Below are 17,116 nucleotides of genomic sequence, written 5' to 3'. Positions count from 1 at the left end.
GTTTCGAGTTCAGCTACCATTATGGTGAGGGTCAACTATATCGCAAGGCACGCCGGGCTGACACCGCTGCCACTGCCCTAGAGGCACAGTTCGCGGACGATTCCTCCCTGTTTGCAACGTCGCGTGCTGGTGCTGAGATTGCCTTGGACCTGTTCAACTCGACCGCTTCGGAGTTCGGCCTCACCGTGAGCGCGACCCAAACCAAGTTCTTGGTTGCGGGAGCTGGCGTCACGGCTGCGGACCAGGCGCCCATACAGCTTGCCGGTGTGGACATTGAGTGTGTGCCGGTGTTCAAGTACCTGGGGTGTATCATCCTCTGTGGCGCGGCCGATCTTCGCAGGATATCAGCGCTCGGGTGGCAAGTGTGTCCCGGGCTTGTGGTGCTCTGCAGCAATCTGTTTTCAGGAACAAGAACTTAGATCTTCATATTAAACGCTGTGTTTTTAATGCTTGTGTCCTGTCTCTGCTCCTGTATGGGTCCGAGTGCTGGGCGCCGCTGAAGCAGGACCTTCGTCGCATGTTTGTTTTCCACATGCGATGCGTGTGGTCGATATTGGGTATCACATGCCATCGTTGCTGGGATGACCACATATCAAACAACCAACTGCTTGAGTGGTGGGGTGACTCTGAAACCATCGTCACCAAGGTTCAGCATCGGCGCCTCGAGTGGCTAGGCCATGTCGCCCGCATGGACGACGTGCGATTGCCCAAACAGTTGCTGTTCGGCACCCTGCCATCTCGTCGCCCGGCACATGGCCCACGTCGGCGGTGGAAAGACTGCACTGTAAAGGACCTTCGCTCACGAGACCTTGAAGCGGACTGGTACAGAGTGGCCTGTGACTCTCGTCCAGACTGGGGGTTGGCTTACACCTCGGACGCCCCGGATCCCCTCGTACCGGCACCGGTGACTTGTTTCACATGCGCCCGGCACTTCGCACGCCAGGGCGACCTCGCTAGGCACAAGTGCACGGCTGAACGGCAGAAGCTGGTTTCGGAGCAGAGAGGCGCATGTCAGTGCCCTCGGTGTCATCGTTGGTTCCGAAGCCGCGGAGGCTTGGCTGTGCGTCGTTGCTCCGCTTCTACCTCGTGCCCAGTACCGACCGAACCAGCTGCTGTTGTCACCGTTGACTCTACCGCTCGGAGTTGCTGCAATGCTCACTGTGGCACCTGCAATCGTTGTTTCCGCTCAACCCAGGAACGCAACCGCCATCGCTGTTCAACGCACTGCCACCGTCCAACGGCCAGAGAACGGGACAAGTTCCCGCATATGTGTATCTGCTCTCACCGGTTCCGACTAGTCTCGCATCTGGAGCGCCATCGGGTGGTGTGCTCCTTCTCTCTCTCTGCTGCCCCTCCGGGGCCCACGTGACCCTAGTGGTAGTGGCTCTACAGGACAGGACAGGTGTGTGTGTGTGTGTGTGCGGGTGCGTGTGTGTGTGTGTGTGTGTGTGTTTGTCACTGTGTGCTAGGCTGGTGAAACAGCATTTTACTGTGCCGCTCGCTACGACCGGCTGGAGATATTACGCTGGATTGGCGAGAACTATCCCGGTGTGACGTCGATACGGCGCCTTGTAAGTAATTCCCTTGGGTGTGCATGAGTTTGTGCTATTGTTTGCACGTGTCTTGCCGACCCGTCCATGGGAGAAGGCCGTGATGCTAGTAAGCGGGATGTGCACTTTACCACCAACACAATTCTATGAATTGGCGTTGCTGTATTGCACCTTATCTCTACCGTCTACAAATTTTCTGTCACTGTATGTGCGTCACTGTGCGTCACTGTGGACATTTTCTAAGGAAGCAATGATAAGAATGGCCTCGTCGGACTTGCAACTGGCTTCCTTGTGACGTGCGCTGGTTTCACTTTCCACCATTTCCATGCGTGTGATTTGCAGGATGGCTGTGGCCCAATGCATGCTGCTGCACAGGGAGGGCACGTCGCAGCCATCGAGTACTTGTGGCAGCTGAACGCCGTACAACTCTCCTGGGTGTCTGATGTAAGTTGTTGTCGGATTTAGTAGTTGTCTCATCAGCCGAGCCCAGGGTGACTGGCGAATAGATTGCAATGAGGTCTTCATCATTTTGCAAGAACTGTGGCAGTACGCCCAGTGAGAAGGCAGATTTTGCCTGTGTGTTGTGTCCCTCAGTCAAGTCATATTATTATGACTTCTCACGAGCATGCGCACTAGAGATGCATGCTCGTGTGAAGTTGGTTTTGGGATGTTCGGAGGCAGTCTTCTCTTGCTGCAGCTGAGTCTGGTTGAAGATAATTACATTCCGAGTTCAGAGCAGTTCAGAGTGAGCCAGTTACGTGTGTGTATAAACTGCATGATTAGATCATTGTATGGTCTAGGCAGGGACCATACAAATGGCGACGAATACTTACTTGCCCTACGCCGCCACCATCGAGCCTTTCGACGGGGGTGATTTCAAAGACTATCGCGAACGCGTTGAATTTTTCTTCTGTGCCAATAGTATTGGTGTCGTGGCGTCCAATGCCTCTTCTGGTGAAAAGAGAGCAGCGGAGAAGAGAATGACAGCGCATCTAATTTCCCTGCTCTCTAAGACGGTCTACTCAACCTTGAAATCCCTGATCCTACCTGACGAGATCGCGTCAAAGAAGTATGACGAGCTTTGTGCTGTACTGGAGAAATACTACAAAAAGAACACTACCCCAACCACCGCCGCTTTTCAGTTTCGCCAAGTCTCCCAAGCTCCGGGTGAAACTACAGTCGATTTTGCTAATAAACTCAAGCGTGCTGCTGTCGATTGTCAATTTGGCTCCCATCGTGACCGAGCCCTCACGGACCAGTTATTTCGGGCATGGCAAGCTCGACGATACGACGGAAATTGTTACTCTCCAAGGAGTCCGATATTGACACGTTTGAGAAAGTCATCGACCTGGCTAGCAAGGAGGAACTGGCCATTTCCTACTCAAAACAATTCACTGCACCCTCTGCTGCTTCTGCGTCGATCGGGTCTCCCACGGACATTCCCGTACACATGACGAAGGAACGTCGATCCACCAAGCAGCCGATGGCGTCCGGAAAGCATTGTTTTCGCTGCGGGTCGGATATGCACCTGGCAAACAAGTGTCGACATAAGGACGCCGAGTGCCGGTACTGCCACAAACGGGGGCATCTGGAGAAGGTTTGTCGTACTAAACTGCAGAGAGACAAGCGTGACTGTCACCATGTCATGGGTGAGGATCTTTCTACCTCCGACTCTGACTGTGAAGACGCAGGTGAGAGCGTTCCAATGTATACTGTACGTGATACTACAGGCAGCGTACCCCCGTTTGCTGTGGATGTTGTAATCAATGAGGTACCCATCCCTATTCGCATGGAAGTTGATACTGGCAGTGGTGTGTCCATACTAAATAAACGGGATTTCGAGAAGCTGGGTGGGGTTCTGTCTACCTTACCTAAATCCACCGTACTGTTGAGGGGTTTCTCTGATAAGCCTATTACCTGCCTGGGCGAGCTTGAAATGAATGTCACCTTGAATGGTACGACAGCGCCCGTTAAGCTCAGAGTTGTAGATGTCTCGGGACCATCCCTTTTGGGAAGGGACATGCTACAACTGTTTCAATTACCATGGAATGAAATCTTCTCTGTCAAAACTAGAATTGATGAAACCGTGGCACAAATTCAACTGCGTGAGGAAATTATGGCCCAATTTCCAGATCTGTTTGATTCTACCTCAATGGGCAAACTAAACACAATGAAGGTCAACCTGCGTGTTGACGACGCACACCCGGTTTTCCTCAAGCCTCGCAAAGTCCCATTTGCAATTACTGAGAAATACGATGAGGCTCTTGATCAACTCGAGCGCGATGGCATTCTCGAGAAAGTTGAATATTCACAATGGGCAACGCCAACTGTTCCGGTCAAAAAGCCGGATGGCTCGATTCGCATTTGTGCGGATTACTCGCGCACTCTAAATGCACATTCACCGCTGGAAAGCTATCCGCTACCTACAATCGCTGAGATCCGCGCTAAATTGTCAGGCGGTACGAAATTCACCAAAATCGATCTCAAGCAGGCGTATCACCAGCTCGAGCTCGATGAATCATGCCGAAAGTACACCACTATCAATACTCACCGTGGTTTGTTTGAATATGTGCGCTTACCGTTCGGTGTACACTCGGCTGTTGCCATTTTTCAGCGCACCATGGAGACTGTGCTGGCTGGCATCGATGGATGCATTGTATACATCGATGACATTGTGGTTACGGGCAAAACACCTGACGAGCATCGAGCGACCCTTGTGAAAGTTCTCCAGCGCCTGCAAGAAGTCGGCATGAAACTAAAACTCGAGAAGTTTGAAGTCATGCTTGACAGCATCTCCTACTTGGGGCACACATTCTCAGCGGAGGGTGTATCGCCATCAGCCGAGCGCACTACAGCCATGAAAGACGCAAAACCTCCAACTACTGTGAGTTAACTGCAATCGTTCATCGGTTCTGCGAACTACGTCAGAGCATTCATTCCGAATTTTGCCACCATCATGGCACCGTTGTACGCCTTACTCAAAAAAGATGCTGTGTGGAAGTGGGAGTCTAGTGAGAGCAACGCGTTTGACGCAATCAGATGTGCACTCTGCGCCACTGAAACGTTGGCTTTCTACTCCACTACGAAGGACATCAAGGTCCAAGTTGACGCCTCAGGCGTAGGTCTAGGAGCGGTGCTATTGCAAGAAGAGCGACCTGGTCATTTCCGTCCCATTGCATATGCCTCGCGTGTTTTGACCAAGGCGGAAAAGAACTACTCTAACATCGAGCGAGAGGCGCTTGCCGTGGTGTTCGGAGCTACTACTTTCCGCCAGTACCTTCTCGGTCGCAAGTTCATTTTCGAAACAGACCACCAGCCGCTTGTTAAACTGCTTGGGTGTACAGACGGCGTTCCGTACTTGGTGTCACCGAGACTCAAGAAATGGAAGTTGGCCCTAGCGGCATACGACTACTCTATCAAGCACATCCCAGGGCGCCAAAACCCATTCGCTGATTTCATGTCGCGCCAACCTGGTCCTGGCGCTCCCTGCTCCGACGAGGTAGCTGATGAACAGGTACTATTCATTGAAAGCGAAGTCATTAATGCGGACACAGTTGCTACCGAAACGCAACGGGATCCTATACTGAAGACAGTTTGGCACCATGTACTGAATGGGTGGCCGGAAACCATTGATCAAACTCTACAGCCGTACTTTGCGAAGCGCTGGGAGTTGTCTGTGTCTGACAATATCCTTCTTTGGAACGATCGTGTCATTGTTCCAGAATCATTACGTGAGTTCTTGCTGAACGATCTTCACTATGAACACACAGGTGTAGTTCGTATGAAACGCTTGGCACGTCGCTACATGTGGTGGCCTCGTATCGACAGAGATTTGGAGCAGGTTTGCGCCCAGTGTCCGGAATGCCAAGCTGAAGCACGCCTGCCAGCGAAGGAGTTTGGTAGCTGGTCATGGCCGACGGGACCTTGGCAACGCTTACATATTGATTACGCCGGTCCTTTCATGGGCAAGATGTTTCTTGTCATTGTTGATTCATATTCTCGATTTCTGGATATTGTTCCTATGGACCGTGCAACGTCCGCTACTACTATCGCTGCTTTACGCCGTGTCTTCGCTTTGTTTGGCCTACCACATCACATCGTATCGGACAACGGCTCACAATTCACGAGTGAAGAATTTCAATCATTCCTACACAAGAATGGCATTCGACACACTTGTTCCGCTCCTGGACATCCGGCAACCAACGGGTTAGCAGAACGCTATGTTGGGGTTTTCAAGTCAAAATTGAAAGCCATGGGTACGCAGGGTGACCTACACGCTACGCTACAACGCTTCCTCCTGTCACATCGTACAACCCCTTCAGCAAACAACAAGTCACCAGCTGAGATGCTTATGATGCGTCAACCACGTACCCGTTTTGACACGCTAAAACAGACCGCCAAACCGTCTGTTGACGCTTACGAACGCAACATGAACAAGACCCCAGAATTCCAACCAGGCGACGCTGTGTTCACTCTAAATTTTGGCTCTTATGGTTCAAAGTGGGTCCCAGGTCGCATCGTGTCAGTCATCAGTCCAGTCAACTACCAAGTTCAAGTTCAGGATGCTTTGTGGAAGCGTCATCGCAACCAGTTGAGAGCACGTTCAGTTCCTTTGTCTGAGTTTGTGAGGGAGGATGTGGCTGAAGCTCCCCCTAAATCGACGCATCAGGCTCCATCGTCATCCGCTGATACTGGTCCCAGTGTTTCTTCTACCGGTACAGTTTCAAGTTCAAGTCCTACTACCGCTGAGAAACAACCGTCAAGTCAGTCAACAGTCAGCCCTACACCAACAACCACGACAATACCTACGGATAGTGAGTCTGAGTCTAGAATGCCAACACCATCGACACCTGGTCAGAACACTAGTACGACCCGGTCCGGCCGCCAGGTTGTCATACCTGAACGGTACCGCACTCAAGCCAAGTAGTGGTTTCCAGTTACTGCAGTGGTCATGAACTGTATTATAATGTGTATACAAATCTTGTTTCTGTAAATAGTTCAAATAATTATAGGTATTAGCCGTCATAAATACATGAATAGTTACTATGTCAGCCATGGGTATCGGTTATAATTCTATAGCGAATGATGACATAATTGGTTGCAGATCAGACACTCGCATAGTAGCCATCCATACGTATTTGAACCACTCTTATTACTGTTTTCCATGTTCGTCTTTTTCTAGTGGTGGGGGAATTGTTGTGTCCCTCAGTCAAGTCATATTATTATGACTTCTCACGAGCATGCGCACTAGAGATGCATGCTCGTGTGAAGTTGGTTTTGGGATGTTCGGAGGCAGTCTTCTCTTGCTGCAGCTGAGTCTGGTTGAAGATAATTACATTCCGAGTTCAGAGCAGTTCAGAGTGAGCCAGTTACGTGTGTGTATAAACTGCATGATTAGATCATTGTATGGTCTAGGCAGGGACCATACACTGTGCTTATGATGAAGTAAAATCAAGCTAAACAAACAAACAAACTGGTGCACAAACCTTGTAAATGGACATGATGCAGCAACATCACAATGCTGTAATTGAGAGAGACACAGATAGCTTTGTTTGGAAAGCCATTGTGCTATTTATTTTTACGCCTTCCAACGGCCGTAAGAGAGTTGGAAAGCACGTGTATTTGTGCGTAGCTATGACAATCATGGTGGTCCGGTGCGAATCTGCGCAAAGCAGGTACAGACCAAGGTGTTCTTCACTCCACAGTGGCGTACTTCCCTGATAGGGTCTGACCATTTGATCATTACATTTTTGTTTTCATGTCCAAAACAGATGGGGGAGACGGCTCTTCATTATGCCGCAGAGCACGGTAACTTGGACGTTGTGAAGTGGATCGTGGAGAAAGACGCCAATCAGCTATCCACGAGTAACACCGTATGTACTAGCACTGCCTCTGTGTGTGTGTGTGTGTGTGTGTGTGTGTGTGTGTGTGTGTGTGTGTGTGTGCATGCGTGTGTACATGTGTACGTGTGTGCATGTGTACGTGTGTGCATGTGTGTGTGTATGTGCACAGGGATGAATTTACTGTCATATGCAAATTTTGCTGTGCAAAATCTCAATTGTGGCGTAAGCTACAAAAAACATGGATAGCCTGTACATGTATGTATGGCAGTTTTCTGCATGTCACTGTGATTTTTGAGTAGCAAACTGCGATGCAATACCGAATAAATTCAGCCCTGGTGCACATGTGTACCGTGGTGTGTATGTGCGTGTGTTGTATACCCTATACAATGATTATAATTTGTTTTGGCCTCCATGCATGAAGCTGAGTGTGACGCGCTTGGCTTGAGCAATGGTAACCTGACCCTACTCAGGCCTGTAATTGCTTGGAGTCACACGGGACAACCTGGTCAGGGAAGCTCCTACTTGGTTTTAAACTGTGACTCTTTAGCAGCTAAGTTCTCCTAGAGGTTCCTGGTCCCCAGTAATTACTACCAGCCCTCCAGTCACAGCTGAGACATCAAAACCCTTTTCTGGCCTCCCGGCCCATATTATACTAGGTTATCAATCATTCCCTTCCTCTAGGTAAACACACACTCTTTGTGGAGCCTCCAGGGACATTTTGTAGAATTCTTATGAGACGTACCCCCCCCCCCCCTTGGCCAGCAGGAAAGTGTATTTTAGCATCCGAGGTACTTCTTATTCTAACAGACTTCAGTATGGATCAACACCTGGACAATGACCGTGCTAAGCAAGAGTTTGTCTTATCAGAATACAGCGAGTTGTATTTAAAGGGGAAGTATACCCTAAAATCAAATTTTCACCAGTTGTAGTCTTCTGGGTGCTGAGTCGAATGGTCTTGGTCCGAGGAAGCTGCGACGCTCCCTTCCTACTTGAATCCCAATCGAACTCGCGCACTTCCACCGAAACTGGGTGACTGCGCCCTACTAGATGGGGATTTGTATGCAAAATGTCACTAAAAGCGCCATTTCGTTCTTATAAAAGCACGGATGACCGCGATTGGCCCATATGTTGTAGTCTTTTGGACGCTGAGTCGACTGGTTTTGGTCCGAAAAGGCTGCGATGCAGCGTTCCTCCTTTATTCCCAATCGAACATGGTTGAACAAGCGGTCACGTGCTCCTGGGTGCCCAAATCACCTGGTCACCGCGCCAGCAGGTGACAACTTTCACACCAAGGTTCAACTCGAGTTCAACTCGAGTGACAGGACTGCACCCAAAAAAGGTCAAACAGGCTAGTAAGTTGTACCCTGCAGGCACGGTGACCAGCTGACTGGTGTACGCAGGAGCACGTGACCGCTTGTTCAACCATGTTCGATTGGGAATAAAGGAGGAACGCTGCATCGCAGCCTTTTCGGACCAAAACCAGTCGACTCAGCGTCCAAAAGACTACAACATATGGGCCAATCGCGGTCATCCGTGCTTTTATAAGAACGAAATGGCGCTTTTAGTGACATTTTGCATACAAATCCCCATCTAGTAGGGCGCAGTCACCCAGTTTCGGTGGAAGTGCGCGAGTTCGATTGGGATTCAAGTAGGAAGGGAGCGTCGCAGCTTCCTCGGACCAAGACCATTCGACTCAGCACCCAGAAGACTACAACTGGTGAAAATTTGATTTTAGGGTATACTTCCCCTTTAAGACAACCTAACTGTACATACCTACACGATAGTACAGTCACACCTCGCATAACCGCACACATCCGTTTTCCACAAACATATCCCGGGATAGGCGAGGGAACTGGATAATCAGACACACATACTGTATGCATGCATGACATGCAGTAACTCGGTCACCAAAGGTTCTTCCGGATGGCGAGGGATCCGGATACAAGAGGAACGGGTAAGCGAGGTCTGTCCGTGCGAAGCAGGGACACTCAGTCAAGCATGTCTTATGAGAGTGTCTGTACGAAGCAAGGACACTCAGTCAAGCATGCCTTATGAGAGTGTCTGTACGAAGCAAGGACACTCAGTCAAGCATGCCTTATGAGAGTGTCTGTACAAAGCAAGGACGCTCAGTCAAGCATGCCTTATCAAACTGTATGCCACCACTAAGCAAGAGCATGGACAAGTTTCACTGTATTTCAACCCGATCCATGATGAATAGCTCAGACTTCTTTTGGTTTGCATGTGTCTCTATGGCGACGTCGTCTGGTTTTCCTGCAGTTCAAGAAGGCACCAATACACATAGCGGCCGGTGAAGGCCACCTGTCCGTTGTCAAATACCTGCTAGAGTGCAATCCCCAACAGGTACTCTGGATGGCTGAGGTAAACACACCATGCGCACTGATTGTTGATGCTTGCTCTCAAGTTTCTGTCTGTCTGTCTCCACTCATTTCATGCTCTTAGTACACTGATGATGTAGTAGAGTGGTTTCACATCTGTCACATGACTATGCAGGGCAGCCATGTTGGTTACAACTCCACTCATCCCATGCATCTATGGGTCACATGATGTCAGCCATGTTGGTTTCACTGTTCACATGACATGATCACTTTCTCAGGCACAAATTTAGTTAATCAGCAGAATCAGCGAAGCGTACATTGGACGTAGTAATCAACAAAAATAAAATAGGGATAATAAAATTTCCTAACAAGTTTTCAAGAGACATTCATCAGGGAAATACGTCTGATGATAATGAAATCTAGCAAAAAACAACAACATAATTATACGTGGAAGAGTACGAAATGCACTATGTGAAAGAAAATAGGAGAAAAGAAGGTAGTAGTAGTAGTATTCTTTTATTTTCCATCGAAAGCCTCAACAGTGATGAATACAACTCTTAGGAGGGCCGATAACAGAGTAGAGGGGTGTGGGGTGAGAAAAATAATAATAAGAGAGTGTGTAGATTTTAAAAGGACAACGGACAGTTTCCAGCGGCGGCTCGAGGATGACATCGCTCACATCCGGGAGTCAAGCGACATCTTCGTGGCAGCGGACAAGACAAGGAACATGTATGCCGTCAACAAGGACCGCTACGAGAAAATGATGCATGACAATGTAACCAAGAACTACAAGCAAGCACCGGAAGAGACATACGACGACATAAATGTGGAGGCTAGGAATATAGCCAATGCGCGTGGATTGGACGAGAGAATGGATTGTATGGCAAAAAAGGACGCGTACGTGACTCTAAAAGACCACAAAGACAACTTTAACGACAACCTCCCATGCCGCCTCATCAATCCGGCGAAGAGCGAGGTCGGAAAGGTATCAAAGGCGATCCTGGAAAGGATAGTCCAGGATATCCGGCGCCAACTGCCAACAAATGCCTGGAAGAACACATCCGCCGTGATCGACTGGTTCGAGGGGCTGGAGGAAAAGCAAAACTGCGTTTTTGTATGTTTTGATGTCGTGGAGTTCTACCCGTCTATCTCGGAAGAACTATTATTAACGTCGTTGGAGTTTGCCAGAGGCTTCACGTCGGTGTCTTCGGAGGACCAGGAAGCTATCCTCCATGCACGGAAATCCCTGCTATTCGGCCTCGGGAAAGAGTGGTTGAAGAAGGGAAGCGGAGTATTCGATGTGACGATGGGATGCTATGACGGTGCTGAAGTCTGTGAGTTGGTCGGCACGCTGGCCTTGGCCAAACTATCCGAGGTGTACAACGGCAGTGACATTGGACTCTACCGCGACGATGGGCTGGCAGTGTTCCGGAACGTATCGGGACCGGAAGTGGACAGGATCAGAAAGGACATGACCAAAGTTTTCAACAGCCTAGGACTAAAAATTACCATCCAGGCAAACCTGAAATCAGTCGACTTCCTAGACATCACGCTGGACCTACGCACTGGCAAATACCGTCCATATCGGAAACCCAACGACCGGCCACTGTATGTCCATCACAAATCCAACCACCCACCAATCATCATCCAGAACTTGCCCTCTTCCATCAGCCGACGACTAACGGACATATCAACGGATGAGGAGACATTCCAGGACGCATCTCAAATGTACAACAATGCGCTCAGAGACAGCGGGTACAATGAGACCGTCCAGTTCTTGGAGGAACGGAAGAGTGGGAAAAGGAAGAGACAAAGGAAGAGACACCGGAATATCACATGGTTAACACGCATGCACTCGCTATTGCAGACCAATGGAGAGCACACATCATATGGAGGATTCATGGAGTGCTGGGCAACCGAATCTGGCATGTGATAATCATGTAGGATAGTCCACGCACGAGGTGCAGCCCATGAAATGGGCACCCATGAACTGGGCGGAGTGTGGACAGCCTGTATGATAGTGTGTATGTATGTCCACGCACAAAGTGCAGCCCATGAGATGGGCGCCCATGAAATGGACGGAGTGTGGACGGCCCACGCACGAAGTGCAATGCCCGTTAGGAGGCAGGAGTGTGGGAGTATGAGTGTGATGGCCGAAGGCCGTGATAATTGCCAGATGAGAGGAGATAGCTGGCCCAGCACTCCTATTTATTTTCGTCTTGTATGAATTATGATACCTGTGTTGAGTCAAGGATATCAATATTATTCATAGATGGGAAGAGGTGGGTGGGTGAGAAAGGAACAAACCGGTGTTCTTCTCACGGCGCAAGCAAAGCAAATATGAAGTAGCAATGTGGCCAGCGCGAAGTATGGTGTATGCGTTACGGGTTCAAGCTCCGATGTGTGCTGCAGCCGCATATGGCTGGTTGGCTGGCGAGTTCAGGTGAGTTCCGGCGTACGCATGTTACATGCCACCGCAGCGTGCATGTGCGTGTTACTTGACATGCATCAATGAATAGCGTGGGATCTGCGGGCTCTTTGGAAGCCGCTGGAGCGCGTGTGAAGTGGTGGCTTGTGCAATGTGTTAACCTACATTACCGCAAGCTCTAATGTGCTATTAACACGCATGCACTCGCTATTGCAGACCAATGGAGAGCACACATCATATGGAGGATTCATGGAGTGCTGGGCAACCGAATCTGGCATGTGATAATCATGTAGGATAGTCCACGCACGAGGTGCAGCCCATGAAATGGGCACCCATGAACTGGGCGGAGTGTGGACAGCCTGTATGATAGTGTGTATGTATGTCCACGCACAAAGTGCAGCCCATGAGATGGGCGCCCATGAAATGGACGGAGTGTGGACGGCCCACGCACGAAGTGCAATGCCCGTTAGGAGGCAGGAGTGTGGGAGTATGAGTGTGATGGCCGAAGGCCGTGATAATTGCCAGATGAGAGGAGATAGCTGGCCCATGGTTGCCCAGCCTCCATGCTAAGTTGTGACATATTGCAATGCACGTGAATGACACTGTTGTTGCTATCAGCGCATTTTGTCAGCACAATCCTAGCAGAGCAAGTTGCTGTGCTGTTCCAAACAGTCAGCCGTGCGGGTACATGCATGGGTGTGAGTTGTGTGCCCGCGTGGCGGGTTCTTACATACCTCAATGCGTTCTGTGATGCGCTTGTACCTCTGACAGCTTTTGGGTCAGCTGCGCCATGTCTGTGTCGGTGGTCCTGATGTAGCGCAAGACGCTGTCGCTCCTCCATCGGCCCATTGCCCTGATTAGCCAGTCAGGGGTACCCGCCATGGCTGCCGTTGTGGCGGCACCGATGCGGAACGAATGACCGGCGTAATCGCGCGAATTGGGTGTTCCCGTGAGTGGGAGAAGCTGTCGGAGCTCTTCTGTCAGCGCCTGCCTGGTCAGCGGTCTCCCAGAGCGGTAGCGGAAGAGTGCGTCAGCGGCGTCAGATGGACAGACTGTAAAATATGCCAGGAGGGCAGCAACCGGGCAAGGTTGTGAAGTGGTACTACCGATTATCACTGCATGTCCCTGACGGAATTGGTCCGTCTTCGATTGCTTGATGTGGAAGCGGATATATGTGCGTCCTTGAGTGACGTCCAGAGTCACATCCTGGCGCGTGGCATGAGTGGCCGGGTCAAACCCGGCCGGAGGCGCAGTGAATTCCGCGCATCGGAGAAATCCGAAAAAGGCGAGCACCATTGCCGCCTTGAGCATGCACTTGTCCTGCTGGTGACGCCGTTGGTCCAGGCTGAGTTGGTTGAGGAGCTTCCGCAGCAAATCAATGGTGATTGGGAGGCGAGTGCGCTGGGTTGCTGAGTCAGTCACCGTCCTCTTGATGCCTCGCGTAACACGTGGCAGCAGCAACGCGTTCATCGTTGGATCTCGGAATCCGGCTTCGAGATGCATGTTGCGTACTGCGGCCATGTAGACGTGAATTGTCTGTGGTTGAACCGATTGCGTGAGGTGTGCTGCGAAGCAGCTGAGCATCGTGTCTGTAGCCGGCATGGGCGTCCATCTCTGCAACGCACAGAATTGCGTAAACTTCCTTTCGCCAGTGGTGTACGTGCGCCGCGTTGTCGGGGCGATTGCCATGGCTGCCAGGTCGGCGACCTCCCGCATCAGTCCAGGAGGGGGAGGTGGATTGCAGTGTCCGGGGCTTGCCGTGCCGATGGTGCCAGCTGCTGGAATGCCTGCAGGTTGAAACGAGACAGAGCATCGGCGATCGAATTCAGATGGCCAGGTACATATTTGGCAGTAATGGTGAAGCTGTGAGTTGCACAAACGAAGAACAATGCACGCAGCAGTGACATCATGCCTGGTGACTTGCTGGAGGTTGACTTCACGCATTCGACAACGGACTGATTGTCGCAATGCATTACGATACGTTGCCGGGACCACAGATGGCCCCAAGTACTGCAAGCCATCGCCACGGCATAGAGCTCTTTGTATCCGATGCTCTCTTCTTCTTGCTCCTTTGTCCATCTGCCCTGGATCCAGCGCTGCTCCTTGCCGTAGAATGCGCCCCAGCCGAGAGTGCCGCTAGCGTCTGTGTACAGTCCAAGGTCGGCCGACGATGTACTGCTGTTATAGAGGAGGAATGCCTTCCCGTTCCAGTGCTGGATCAGAAGCTGCCACCAGCGGATGTCTTTCCTGGCCTCGCCCGTCAGAGTGATACGGAAATAGGGCTTGGCGCGGCTAAACCTCTTGTTGATATCCCATAAGCGCCGTGTAAATGTTCTGCCTGGTACGACGACGCTCGACGCAAAGGAGAGTTTCCCCAGGAAGTGATCGAGTTTGCGTTGCGTGGTCTGGGTGCAGCGTGACATCTCGCTGAGGAGCTCGCGGAGGTCCGCCAGTTTGTCGTCTGGGAGACGGGCTTCCATGCGCACCGTGTCCAGCACAATTCCGAGGAAGACCAGGGATGTGAACGGGCCCTCGAGCTTTTCTTCGGCTAGTGGGATTGATAGGTATTCGAATGCTTGCAGGATGACGTCCTTTGCCTGGATAGCAAGGCTTCGCTGAGGAGGGCTGATATTAAGAAAATCGTCTAGATAGTGAAGGAGGTGAGGGATGGCAAAGTTAGTAGTAATGATCCACTCAATGGCACTGGCAACCTGGTCGAATAGAAACGGGCTGGAGCGTAGGCCGAACGGCAACACTCGGTCAAAGTAATATTGCCCTTGCCACTGAATACCAAGTAGAGACCAATCGGACGGGTGCACAGGGATTAGCCGGAATGCAGAAAGGAACAAACCGGTGTTCTTCTCACGGCGCAAGCAAAGCAAATATGAAGTAGCAATGTGGCCAGCGCGAAGTATGGTGTATGCGTTACGGGTTCAAGCTCCGATGTGTGCTGCAGCCGCATATGGCTGGTTGGCTGGCGAGTTCAGGTGAGTTCCGGCGTACGCATGTTACATGCCACCGCAGCGTGCATGTGCGTGTTACTTGACATGCATCAATGAATAGCGTGGGATCTGCGGGCTCTTTGGAAGCCGCTGGAGCGCGTGTGAAGTGGTGGCTTGTGCAATGTGTTAACCTACATTACCGCAAGCTCTAATGTGCTATTTAACCCACCGTTCAGTAAGAATGTGTCCACGAACATTGGTCAGCGATTCCTGCAACTCGTCAGCAAGCACTTCCACAAGGGTTGCAAATTATACTGGTGTACGAGTCCTAGCTGTGCTAGTACTTGTTAGCAACAATCCGAACTAGCGCACACACTGCACTGCATTGCTTTGTACTGCATTCAAGACTGACGTCATGCGCTTTGTTTTGCTGCGTAATCACAAATGGCACCAGCCCATTTTTGCGGAAAAGAAAAACAAATCTTGCTTGCCCTGTTGTGCTCTTCCAGACAACGGATCGTGCTTCAGCAGTGTTTCTTTTCCTTCCGTAGCTTTGCTGCCAGCCCGAGTGTCACCTCGACACTGTATTTCTTCAGTATGTCTGACCTTACTGTCGATACTGTCAAGGCAATGCCTTGCCAAGCCCTCCGCGGCGAGCCTTCTCAGCGCGGCTTGAATCCGAAAGGAAACTTAGTAAAAGTATTTGACAGGACCGTTTGCTGGCACAACTAGCCCTTGGTAGTGAGGTCTGCTCCGGGAGGTCTGCTCCGGCCAGGAGAACCAGCAACATGACAGTGCGGACACGGCTCGCGAGCCCAGAAGCCCGACGTGCACCAATGCCTCCTCCGCCAGCTCAGGTGACGCAAGCTCAACGGATCTCTGCGCTCCCGTACGGGACGAGGTGTAGTCGGCTTTGTCGGCCGCCATTCATTATCGGAGAGCATTCACTCTCGGCGCCGCTCCTCACCCAAGGCCAAGGCAATGCGGCAGCTGCCGCCACTACGCCAGGCCAAGCTCCTGTAACCCACCCGATCAGCCACCTGCACCAGCTGTGCCCAAGGCTGTGCAAGAACGTATCTTGCGAGGGGAGTTCGTAGATTTTTCAAGTTTGTTGCCTGAAATTCTTGCACACTTCCGGCCCAACATTCCGGCTGGTGCACAGCCCGAATAACGATAGCCAGCTAAATATCGTTGAGTTGGATGACGCGAAGCAGGTGCGTCGCAAGGTTCATGATAATTACACATGTAGCTACCCGGCTCGAGGCATGGACCACATACATGTCTGTTATCACGGCTGCTGCCCTACACCGCACTGCTGAACTGATTGCGTACCAGCAGTTGATCCTGACTGCTAACTGCCAGTTCTTCCCAAGCGCGTGGCTAGAGTACGACCGCCAGCTGCGGATGCTCGTGGCCCAGTAACCAGGCACGAAGAGGTTGGACACCATAGACGTGAACCTATGGTAGATAGCTGTCACAGGCCATGCACACCCAAAATGCGCTCAATGTAAGACGGTCCATCCAGGGGCGGTTTGTGTCCTTTTCGTCCCGAAGCCATCAGCATTTGCCTCCAGTGGTCGCAGCCATACCAGCGACGGCCAAGAAATCTGCCGCAACTTCAATGGAGGTCGCTGTTCTTCGTCGCCGTGCCGCTTCTCCCACACCTGCAGCCAGTGTGGCAAGGACCACCCATGCATCATGTGCAACCAGCGGCAGCGCGGAGCCAATTGGCCACCCCGCCGCTCCTAGCAGAATGGCTACTGAATCGCTTGACTCGGTACGTAGCTTCTTTCCCATACACTCTGCAGACACCACACTGCTAGCTGACCACTTTGCCCGCCTGTTACGTAACCCCTCAGATCAATCATGTGTTGCGTATGTTCTCCATGGCCATGGCTTTACTCTTGGATCTGCCGGCCAACACGACATTTCGGTTTTCTCTAATAATCTACCATTGGCTTTCACTCACTCGGCATTTATATCCGAGCAATTAGCTGCTTCCTGCGCCCGCAGCGAG

The 17,116-nt window shown here is 51.1% G+C and overlaps 1 protein-coding gene across 2 annotated transcripts in view; it reads left to right on the top strand.

The window, feature by feature from the left end:
* LOC135818418 (uncharacterized) overlaps nt 1-17,116 on the top strand; it is a 106,124-nt gene that overhangs the window by 22,858 nt on the left and 66,150 nt on the right. For both annotated transcript variants that reach the window (XM_065331789.1, XM_065331790.1), the window contains exons 9-12: nt 1,470-1,571; nt 1,893-1,994; nt 7,322-7,423; nt 9,671-9,772. In XM_065331789.1, coding sequence (XP_065187861.1) covers nt 1,470-1,571; nt 1,893-1,994; nt 7,322-7,423; nt 9,671-9,772 — 408 coding nt within the window. The remainder of the gene's footprint in view (nt 1-1,469; nt 1,572-1,892; nt 1,995-7,321; nt 7,424-9,670; nt 9,773-17,116) is intronic.

Source organism: Sycon ciliatum, chromosome 5 (genome assembly GCF_964019385.1).
Source record: "Sycon ciliatum chromosome 5, ocSycCili1.1, whole genome shotgun sequence".
NCBI lineage: Eukaryota > Metazoa > Porifera > Calcarea > Leucosolenida > Sycettidae > Sycon > Sycon ciliatum.
Note: the sequence above shows the minus strand (reverse complement) of the source record. Positions and strands in the feature narration are given on the sequence as shown.